General features: G+C 36.8%; 1 protein-coding gene across 1 annotated transcript in view; it reads left to right on the top strand.

The window, feature by feature from the left end:
• LOC106945230 (lysophosphatidylcholine acyltransferase 1) overlaps positions 1-8215 on the top strand; it is a 32272-nt gene extending 24057 nt beyond the window's left edge. Inside the window, exons 7-13 of the mRNA XM_015028787.1 lie at positions 423-548; positions 742-824; positions 1092-1217; positions 1732-1885; positions 2759-2857; positions 3270-3411; positions 3566-8215. Of these exons, the coding sequence (XP_014884273.1) occupies positions 423-548; positions 742-824; positions 1092-1217; positions 1732-1885; positions 2759-2857; positions 3270-3411; positions 3566-3798 (963 nt within the window). The 3' untranslated portion in view covers positions 3799-8215. The remainder of the gene's footprint in view (positions 1-422; positions 549-741; positions 825-1091; positions 1218-1731; positions 1886-2758; positions 2858-3269; positions 3412-3565) is intronic.
• The last annotated feature ends 3454 nt before the right edge of the window (positions 8216-11669 follow it).

Here is an 11669-nt window from a genome sequence, read left to right as displayed (position 1 = left end):
TTTCATTCATTCAGATCTAGGATGTGTTATTTGAGTGTTCCCTTTATTTTTTTGAGCAGTATATATACACACTAATTATTATTATATGGTCTATGGAGTGCTAGTAATGTTAGAAATTAGCATTTTGTGGGGAGGTAAACGATTAAATAAATGTGTAACAAAATTTAATTTGGTCTCGGATTCATTCAAAATGCAAGTTGTTTTTGATATACCTAAAACAAATGCAACCTAATTTAGGAATTAGGTGTCATAAAATTGACATTTGCAGGAGTAAAAGAAAGAAACCCAGTGCTTATGGTTTTCATCTTGGCATTATTATAACAACTTAGACCTGTGGTGCGTTAAATGCTGTGATTACTTGTTAGTTGGCCTCACTCAGCCAGATAGTCATTTGACAGAATGTTGCACAACAATAAACAAAGTGTTGGTGTCTTAGAAACTGCTGTGTGTGTCTTTATTGGTCACTTATGATTTCTATCTTTCTGCCTTTCAGGTTTAAAATCTTGTGGCTGACTCTCTGCCAGTTACACAATGAGTTTGTGATAGAGGTAAGTATGAAACCATGATTATGTGTGCATTTTTCTCTCATTGTCAAAGATGGCTTGCTTGATGTTCGTCAATCATTAAAAGCAAGAATTTGACCTTAGAAGCCCCCAGGTTCTTTTGTCATTCAATTTTTTGTTAAATTTACACTTCTTTTTCTTTTAAAATGCTCACATTTTACTTTTGATTTTTGTGCAGTTCCTTCCCATTTACACCCCTTCGGAGGAGGAGAAAAGGAATCCTGCTCTCTTTGCAGTCAATGTGAGACGAGTCATGGCCAAGTAAGTGAAATGTATTGATTGTTCTGGCAGATGTGAGAAATGATACTGTCCTGTACTCTGCAGTTTGATATGCACATCACCACAAGTAACAGAAAGGAAGCTCAGATGGCCACAGATTTGTAAAATCCCTGTATCTAATCATAAGGATTTGATCTGTGATCACTAAAAGTTTCATACGTTTGAGATGAAAGCATAAATCTTTTCCATAATAAGAACATACACCTAAAGCAAAGTATTGATTTGTCCCGTCATCTCTGGTGCGCTCAGAGCCCTGGGGGTACCTATCACAGATTATTCATTTGAAGACTGCCAGCTGGCGATGGCAGAGGGCCAGCTGAGGCTGCCGGTCGACACCTGTCTGTTGGAGTTTGCCAAGCTTGTCAGGAGACTGGGGTGAGTCAAGTTTTCCAATGCACAGCACTCATTAAAGAGAACTAAGTAAAGGGCATGAATGGGAGACGAAGAAAATGACAGTAGGAAATCAGCAGGGATTTTTTTATTTATTTTTTTGGCCGCAGTATTGTAAACAAGTGTTGCGTACTCAAACGTCATTGTCTGATTTTTGTTTAGGATAGATTCTTGATGTTGTAAGATGCACCAGTTAACTGTATGCAGTGGATTGGTGCTCTTTGTGACAAGCAGCTACCGGAAAAGAGTTCCAGTTCCTCTTTAGCTACTGGAGATTTGACTGAACTTCTTCTTTTAAAAAGTTTTGTAAAATTTAGTGAGGTTATCAACTCTAAACGTCAACCAACATTGTCCTTCCAGTTGAGAGAAAATGATCCTTTCTCAATGCATCAGTTATCCTTTTTTTCTCTTTTTAAATAATTAGAAAATGTTTTCTTGCTCACATGATGCATAATAGTTTACAGATCCTAAACAAGAGTTTCCTCCCATGCTGTCGCAGGCTGAAGCCCCAGAACACCGAGAAGGTGTTGCAGGAATACGGGAACAGAGCCAGAAAGCTGGAAGGGCAGAAACTTGCCTTGGAAGACTTTGCTCACTTCCTTGATGTCCCAGTTTCAGATATGCTGCGCGACATGTTTGCTCTTTTTGATGAGGTAAAGACCTTACGGTTCGATAAAGTATGCGTTTTGTGAAAAACAAAAAGAAAAAAAAAAAAAACGATGTACTTGTGGGTCAATGTAGTTGACAAAGAATATTGTTTTGCAGTACAGGAAGATGGGTAAAATAAATAGATTTGTAATTATCAAACAGTCCTCTATGTGCTCATAACTTTGTGGTTAGTGTATCTGTACACATTAAAAAACAAAATACAATATCTCACACTATGCATTTATTCAACCGTCTATACCTTCTTAGGAAACATATTGCTATGGCAACACTTTGCATTTCAAAAGATTAATTTTTCGTATAGACGTGCATTAATAGTTTCTCAGGATTTTGTTCTTCTAGGAGTCAGAATGCTGCAGAAAATCCTCCCAAGCTCTTTACCAAGGGTTTTTAATCAATTTCTGGTCTTTGATTCCCAATATATGTTTGAAAGAAAAAAATCCTTTAGAGACAACTTCACTGTGATGAATCCTAATCCTGGAAATTTGATCTTGGGATATGCTGGTAGAGGTGCTGGGTGTAGAAAACTGATGGGAAAGTTTGTCACTTTGTGAAACCAGGTAGCAAGATGACCTTTTTTTTTTTTTTTTAAAAAAGCCCACTTTTTTCTTCAAAAATTAAACCTCATGTAATGTTACTCTTGTGATCTCATGCAGGATTTTGCAGAGTGTAATAAATTAATTTAATTTAGAAAACGCTGTTTCAGCAACTTCCATTGTAAATTTAATTTATCCTTTTGTTTCATTTACTTATGATCAATAAGGCTGCTGATGGTGATGGGGCCGAAAATATTTTTGCCTACTTTTTTTGGTGGCAGCAAACTTCTTTTTTTCGTACTCATTTTCATTCTTTTTTTACAGTATGAAGATAACAGCATGGACATTAGAGAATATGTGATAGCCTTATCCGTCGTATGCAGACCTGCCAAAACTCTGGAAACAATGAAATTGGCTTTCAAGGTAGGTTTTGCTTCTATCTATGCTTAGTTACTTATTTGGGGAAAAAAATGGATTTAAGACAAATAGAACAAGATCAAACTGTGTACTGATCTTGTCGCCAGACAGAATGACGCACTGTGTTTGTTGACTTGGCCTGAGCTTAGTTATATTCAAGTGCTACTTGGTGATTTGCGTGTTGAAGTAGTATGATGTTTTGTTTTTTTTTTGTTGGTTTTTTTTTTTTTTGTTGTTGCTGTTGTTTCTCTGTGCAAGCTGTCAGTTTATTAAACATTACTTTCCAGGTTCATTGTGCAGCTGTTCAGAGCTCTGTTTCATAGAAATGAAATGTGAATGTGCATCAGAACCAAGTAGACTTATGCATTTTCACAATCTTTTAAATGAACTGTTTGATACCCATTTCCTCTTTTTGCAGATGTTTGAGGCAGAGGAAGACAGCGTCATCACAGAGAGCGAGCTGGCAGTTGTGCTGAAGACGGCTTTAGGAGTGACTCACCTCAACGTGTCCCGTCTGTTTACGGCCATCGACGTCGATGACACGGGGAAGATTACATTTGGTAAAGCGATCCTCCAAACACTTCAACGCTCTTCTCTGTTATAAACTTTCCAGTCAAAGTGGGCATGGGCTTCTTTTCACAGTCTAAAACATCTACAGTCCAGCCAGCTTGTAACGTTGTCTTTGTCTCTGGCTCCCCCTTGTGGTCTTTTCAGATAAGTTCCGAGGGTTTGTGGAGGAGAACCCAGACTTTGCTGATGACTATCTTCACACTGAAAGTGTAGGTCCTCAGAGTGGACCTAGTCAGGAACCCCACACCCAGACCAGCCCATCAACTATAAACCTGCAAGGCACTGCCAACAGCAAAACAGCCAATGGTATCTGTCCCGACTTCAGCCCTAAAGACCATGACAGCTCAGTAGATGCACTCATAAAGAAACACAACTGATAGAGTAGAGGGAGCAGGGCCTCTCCTGGTGAGAGGGAATTCTGTAAGGGGCAATATTGGTTACCTTGTAGTAACTTTTTCACACAGTAAGGGACAACATTTCATTAAACACAAACATAAAATGAAGTTTACCCTTTCTTATTGGTGTTTTATCCATGAGGTTCTTTTCATTTCAGCCTGTAAACAACCTCTCCCCCCCCCCTCCCCTTAGGAAGAATTGTCGTAATGCCAAATACTGGCTTTTTTTGGGATACAATGCTTAAATACTTGAAGGGCAAGCACTTATTAGGATTCTTGGGAGTCAATTTTAATTTATTTTTACTCGTTCTCCCCTGCATGTTTTTAACACAAATTTACCGAGACTCAAACAATCTCTGGATTGCAAAGATAACACAACTTTTTGTGAAATCTATTTTTGTTTTGTTCTTGTAATGTTTTATCCATTTCCTCCTTTTAATGGTAGCTGCCTTTTGAACTTTTAAATGAAAATGCAGAATAAATGGGCTCCTGTTATGTCTGTGGAGAAGGAAGGCCCGGGGGAACCGGTGAGGAACGGCTGGAAGCACGAAGCTTCTGCAGCCGTATTTGAGGTGATCTCGGGTCTCTGAACTTCGACAATTATAACTGCTACGAGTGTTTGTGTGTGTGTGTGTGCGCGAGCGCGTGCCTGTGAATGTGTGTGTAAACACAGTGATATGATTTAGCTCAGGGTTCAGTGACAAAAATGGAAAAATTAACAATGATGTCATGGTTTTTGACCATTTGTAGGTTACATGCATGTAAACTGTTCTTCGCAACTGATCTCTTGTCCTTGTCGCTTCATAGTTTCATACAGTTTTGGTTATTTCAGTGTTTTGTTTCATTTGATAATACACAACTTGGACCAAAATGCATTGGGTGAAAAAAATGAAACGCCTTTTTTTTGTGTGTGTGTGTTTTTGTTTGCCTTTCATGTAGGCATGGGCCGGTATGAGAGTCTCAAAATATACCAACGCGACCTCGCTTTCACTGTATCACCATATTAAAAAGTTAAAAATTAAAAAAAAATAACTCTTCAAATAGTTTTTTTGTTGTCAAAGCATTTTGAGGAGAGGCAGCACTGCATTACTCTCCCTGCCCCACAAAGCTGGAGGAAGTTATGGCTAATTAAAACAAGTTTGAATGCTAAGAGATTTTTTCTTTCTCATTACGAAGCCATAATATTTTAAGCATTGGTATATCTTGATACCAGTAACCGCCACATGCCTACCCAGTCTTGTAACCGGTTAAAAGGGATTAAATTATGGCATGAGACCAGTGAAAGCAAACAATCACCAGAATTTTTGGTACTTTCTTCTCAGTGTTACATTAAAAGAAAACGTTAGAGCCACTTATTGACACAGTTACAATTTTCTGAGTTCTTGTACATTTTTTTTTTTATTTCCAGTCAATGTTGAAATATTTAACCTACCAGAAATATCCACCTTGTTTCTGATCTTCACAAAAGGAGATATTTTCATTATGCTGTAAGGTGGATCCGAGAACTTGTACCTGTGACCACAATAAAGAAGAGCCCCCCGTCTGTTAGCATTTAAACCTCATTCTGAAAATGTACTTACAGGTTGAGCAAACAGTCGTGATAAAATGCGTCAGTGAGCAGGGTTTAGTTTGAGAGACTCCGTACTCCTGTGAGTCCTGTACATGTATGAAATATATTCAGAATTAACCAGATGTAAAGGGGAGCTACTTTTAAAATTTAAACTAAAAAGAAGGAAGATTTCAGATTGTTTTTTGTTTTTTTTCATTACAAATTTAAGGAAGTTGTCGAGATGATCTCTAAGATTAGGTAGTCATTTTTGTAGGGGTGCATTGATTGCAGTGTTTTGGCCGATTCCCAATCTTTAAAAAGCCTGGCCTGCAGAATCCGATTTTGATTGATACCAATTTTTTTTTTTTTTTGTCAGAAATGTTGCTAAATATAGCAAGAAAGACCCTAAGTTGGAGACGGTGCATACTTGTCTCAGTCAAACCGACCTCACTGCAGAGCAGAAGAGGGCAGTGGCTGATTTTTAGACCTTTGCTGAGGTTGATAAAATTGGTGGATGAGATTGACTTCACATGAAAGTATCAGCCGATCACCAGTCTCTCAAAATTAAGGAAATCTGCACCAGTAAATCAGCTGGCCGATAAATCGGTGCACCCCTACGTTTTTGCGTTTTTTTTTTTTTTTTTTTTTTTTTAGGCTTAAAATCTAAATATGGGTTTAATGAAGGTTTGTCTTAGTAACATTAACAAATGTTTGAATTTCAATTATGCTGGTATTTTATGAAAAAATGTAAAATATACACAGCTTGCCACCTAAATTTTTATCAAACTTTGTTTACCTCCTTCAGATTATGCCAATGATGCTCACTTTTTAAGTCATTTTCTGACAAATTCGGTTTTCTTTGTTCTATAGAAACGCTCAGTGTAGCAACTTGTGTTTCTACTTCTCTTAAGCTTTACCCTTCTTTACATTCTGCCATAAATCATAAATGATCATATTTAAAGGGAATTCCTCCCCTGAGAGAATCAAGTGATTCACTTTGCCGTCTGTATTCACCATCATTTCCAAAACTCTGTAAATTTGTCACGTTTCTATTTCGTTGTATCCTTTATATATCCTCCTTTCCGACTTTGAGTAAAGCAATATTCCTCGTATGTTTAGCCTTCTCCAAATGAATGCTTTTTAAAAGTTCCAATATGTATTTTGAATATTCCAGATGCGGGACATTTTGTGAATTTTTGATATACGTATGTGAATGATTATTCTTTTCACTGCCATGACAAAGATCTGTGATCTTCTCTGCTCTGCAGTTTGTATTGATCATGACAAATGAGCCACATTTTTTTTGTTCTCCTTTTATTTTATTTCTTTTTAAATAATCTTAGTTATTTTGTGCTTTTATTGCTCCTGCACAGTGTAAAATTTTATTGCTATATTATTACTGGTGTCGCCGAGTCGACTGCTTAGGAACAAAATGCAGATTTCATATGAAAACCTATAGCCTTGATAGCCTCTACAGAATTTTTATGCTAAAAAGAGAATGTACAGACAATCTTGTCACAATCAGAAGCTCTCAATAGTGCTGATCTCCAGTGGACATTTTCCTAAGACGTCATGGTTTTCCAGAATTTGCTTTTAGTTTTTTTTGTTTGTTTGAGATGTGCAGGTTGAACTAAGTGCGAGTGCATTGAGTGATAGAGCCCTGAGGTGACGCGCCACCACATGACGGGCCGGGGTCACACAAACACTCCAGACTGCACACACATACAAACTATTGTTTCCTATGATTTATGACAATCTTAAAGCATTGTCCTGCTGTTACGTTTTTTTTTTTTTGTTTTGTTTTTTTACAGAATTGTATGGATTTGTGCTTGCACTTTACAGTGCTTTTATTTTTGTAAAGATAAGGTCAGAAAGCTCTGAAGCGCAGTAGGGTCATAGTCTACAGTATTTCAATTCACCGTTAACTTCTTTCTTTTGTAAAGGGAGCACAGAGAAAGTTGAGGATTTTATTTAGTACAGTTGAAGTTCTTCCCCTAGCTCATCCTACTGTTCTTTGTCAAGATTGTGGAAATTAGGCGCCTAAAATAATTGCGTAAACTCATGGGAGTTGGCAGTCAGAAAAAAGATTTGAAGGACTTGACTATGTTTACACCATGGATTAGAAAAGTATTAAATGTTTCCAATTTAAAATAACTCTTCTATTAATACAGATGCTGCATTTTAGAAAGATGTTATTGTATTGGTATACAAGCTGAAAATCAGTGAAATACATTAAAACAGAACAAATTCTCAAAGTTTTTTTTTTTTTTTGTCCCAGAAGGAATATGCTGTTTTGTTTGATTTATACAGAATATATGATTATATGCCCTCAGATATTCAAAACTAAACTTTTTTTTTTTTTTTTTTTTTTGGTACTTAAAAGGAGTAATGCGTTGGGGTTGAATGAATATACATTTGTTTTCATTTAGTTTCCCTTCTTATAAATATCTCAGTAGAGATTTATCTTTTTTTATTTTTTTTCAAACATGAAATCTTCATGTGAGGAAAATGTAAAACCTGCAAGAGACAAACTTGTATTTATGCTATTGCTGCCTGTCACAGTTTGTTCTGCAGTGAGCCTAAGACGAAGGACCGGTGTACTCTTACAGAGTGATATTGTCTTTCTGATGGCTTATTGTAAGTGAATCACCTGAAATATTTTGAGTTTTTTTTTTTCTTCGTCTAGTTTTATTTCCAGTCTTTTTCTATATCAAACAAGTTTTATTTTATTACTGCATTTTGATGCTAAAGAGTCATAACAAAAAAGCTATTTTGAATCTGTTCATGATGGCTATTATGTAACTTGTCAATGTGACTCTTGGATGAAATTAAAGACAAAGTGTTAATATGCAGCTGTGTCTGTCATTATTAGAACATTATCTCTGCCTAAATAAATGCATGAAAGTGGTGTTCTATGTAAAGGTGCTGCACAGTCTAAGAATTAGGAGTGCAAACAAAACATTTACAAATATGCTAGCATAATTTATTAATTGAAAGTATTTTGTGATGTCTTTTTTTCTGTTTCATTCTATCAAGAAAAATCTGAAATGCTCATTTGAACCAATGTAGTTTAAGGAAAAGTAAAATACTCGACAGTTGTTTAATGTCTCCCTCTTGTGAGGACATAATGAACTGCTGTTCATTTTTGTTTTGAAGGCACTATCTTTATGCTATTGACTTAAGTTTTTCCCTTTCTTGAAGGTGTAAATAATGGAGGGACTTTCTAGACAATTCATCTACTTTAAAATCTGCTTTTTCACTTTTTACAACACACCCAGAGCCTTTGCACATTAAAACTGGATTACTTCAGTTGCCATGTTTTGCTGTTATTTTCCACTTTTACTATAAAATCCCAAATGAGGATTGTGGGGAAAAAAAAGAAAGATAATCATTGGGACGTTTGTTGTATTGCGACAAATGTTAAAATACAGGTACATCAAATATCTATTATGGGCTGTAGTGAGGCAGGAAAATAAACACAAGTATTGTTTTTCAGATGATTTTTATCAGAAAATTTGCAAATGTCTTTTTTAATTTTTTTTAATTCATTGCCTCCTTTCATCCCCCCCCCCCTTTTTTTGGTGATTTCTGAAGCAGAACTACTTTATTAGTCTGCATCCTTGTGCTTTTTTTTATTTTTTATGTTTTATTTCATGTTTAATGTTTGTCAGTAAGCAAAAATCTGATTTTGAGCATAAGGATTTTTAAATGAACCAAGGTTGTTTGACCTGTAAAGTGCTTTAGGATAATATTTGATATGAGTTCATGCAGTCTAAAACTGAATCGTGAAATGAGACCTGCAGTGTGTTTTTGCTGTATCTGACATGGTTGTCTGGGCTTGAGGAGCAACGTTTTAATAGTCTTAAATAAGTGGTAGCCATGAGATATGCACAATTGTCCTTGCTAATCTTTTGTTCCTTTTGTGTTCTTGGCTTGAGGAGCAACGTTTTAATAGTCTTAAATAAGTGGTAGCCATGAGATATGCACAATTGTCCTTGCTAATCTTTTGTTCCTTTTGTGTTCTTTTGTTGTAAGACCAGACACTAGTCAGAAAAAAGGAATGTTCTGGACTGTTTTTTGAAGCGGAACAAAAATATGAACAGGGAGAAAAAGAACATGAAGGGTGTGTCGCTGAAAGACAGAATGATTTAATCCATGTGTTTTCCTTTCATTCCTAGCTACGCATCCTCACCCGTCTCACCTTTCCACTTCATTCGTCTTCACCTCTTCTGCTCCCTCCTTGCTCTTGCTCTTCCCCTCTTTCTCGCTGGGTCTCAGCTGTTGCATTTATGAAAACAAGACACTCGATTATGTGCGACTTGTTGTTTGTCGAAGCTCCACTCGAAATCTCATATTTCCAGCACGACTTGCATTGACCCAACAATTTCTGCTATGAGGCCTGAGGATTGATTGATGGTTGCACTTTGAAGGTGCGCACATTGTGGAGGCAGCAGATTTAGGGATTAGTGGCCAATTGATCAACCTGATTGGCTTGCATACAAGAAACTGTCGTCGCGGATACGGCGGGTCGTAAATCTGTCCGTGGCGCGAGAGCTGATTGCGTTATTTGATGTCCTGATCCTGTTTTGGTTGAGCTGGAAACGGGAGAGGCCTGGATGTTGGGAATTATTGTGTTTAAGCCGCTGAACATGACACATAATGAGATTTATGGTCCTGCAAGGCATGTTGGTTGGTCACTGAGTTGGAGGAAGTGGAGACCAAGGCAAAAAGGGGAAATGGTTTTTATTGCAGGTGGCGTTATGTTGACAGTTACTTTTTCCGTTGCTTAAATGTGCAGAGTAAAATTTAAAAAAAAAAGCTCTTATTTGTTCTGAGTATTGAGATGATGAACTTCTTCAACACAAACCTTTTTGAAGACACAAGACCTCAGTGTGGTTAACACTACATTCAGCCATTCAAGAATATGAAATGAAATACAACTCAGAAAGTTATTTCAGTGATTTAATTTAAAGTGAAGCTTGAATTCATTATAGAAAATGAAAAGAGTCAAGATTTTATTTTATTTATTTTTTTTTTCCCGTTCATGTTAATAATTAGTTGAATTTCTCAGGAAATTATCTTATCATCTCACCTACATTTGTTGGGGCTGGTCCACACTCAGCTCAGCCATTTGTTCGTACTTCCATCTACTAACAAACTGTATTTGGCACCTGTCCACACAGCCAAAAGTGCCAATATAAGGTTTAGTTACCTTAATATAAATGTATCTGATTTGCTAGCAGACTCTAAACCCCTGCAAAGAGTACTGCCAACAGGAAGACAAGAAAAATCAGTCCAAGCAATGCGGACAGTCTCAATTCCCACAGTAGCTCGGAGAATGGAGTTTAAAATATTATTTTTGGTTTATAATTTACTGGGTGATTTGTCACCGAAACACATCAAACATTTCTTTCCATTCTATCAACCCTCCAGGCCACTCGTCCCTTCAAATCCAGCCTGCATTAACCAGAATCGAAACCAAACGTGGAGCAGCAGCATCCCGTTTTTATGCTCAACTACTCTGGGACAAACTTTTAATTTGATTCAAAAATACTTTTGAAAACTTCTAGAAAACTACAAAAATGCAGAAACACCGTTTGTTTATTTATAAAAGATTAAAAGAAATCTGGGCTGCTTCAGGATACCTGCTGTTTTTCAGCAGGTCCACGGACCTGAAGGACGTAAAAATACACAATTATCTGACATCACTTCAGTATATACTGTAAACATCAGGCATTAAATCAAGGCTACAACCCCATTTGTTTAGAGTTGCTTTCTATTCATAATAACTAGAACATCACAAAGTGTATACTGTCTTCCATTGTTTTCCCTTTATTTGCCACTGCAAAGTAATGTTTGTTTTTGCTCATTTGTTCTATTTTCCTCCTGATCATATGAAGCAATGTAAATGGCCTTAATGTCGAAAATGTGTTATGCATATAAAATTGCTTTGCCAAGCTTTTCTTACCTTTTATCTAACATTTCAACAGAATTTGGGGTTTTTATTAGTTGCGATACTCGTCAAAATGAAAAGAAACAGCACATATATCTGTGTGTGTGACAACTCTACGGAATAAGAGTTTCACTTAGTGAAACTAACTTCTTAACTCAATTAAGTTTTTGAAGGCATTTACATCAACTTGGCTCCTGTTGGCTTAAATCCCTTCCACTGTGAAACCAGGGGTGTGCCTTGAGTCAGAGGTGACTAAATCCCAGCACTGCTTCAAGCCCCCTGACTTGAGTTTTGCTCTTCCTCCCGTTAGGCCAAAAACGAATGAACCGCGATCCTCACGGACACTTGCGT

The sequence above is a fragment of the Poecilia latipinna genome, unplaced genomic scaffold, assembly GCF_001443285.1.
Source record: "Poecilia latipinna isolate Pla-1442-1.1 unplaced genomic scaffold, P_latipinna-1.0 Scaffold135, whole genome shotgun sequence".
Lineage (NCBI taxonomy): Eukaryota > Metazoa > Chordata > Actinopteri > Cyprinodontiformes > Poeciliidae > Poecilia > Poecilia latipinna.
Note: the sequence above shows the minus strand (reverse complement) of the source record. Positions and strands in the feature narration are given on the sequence as shown.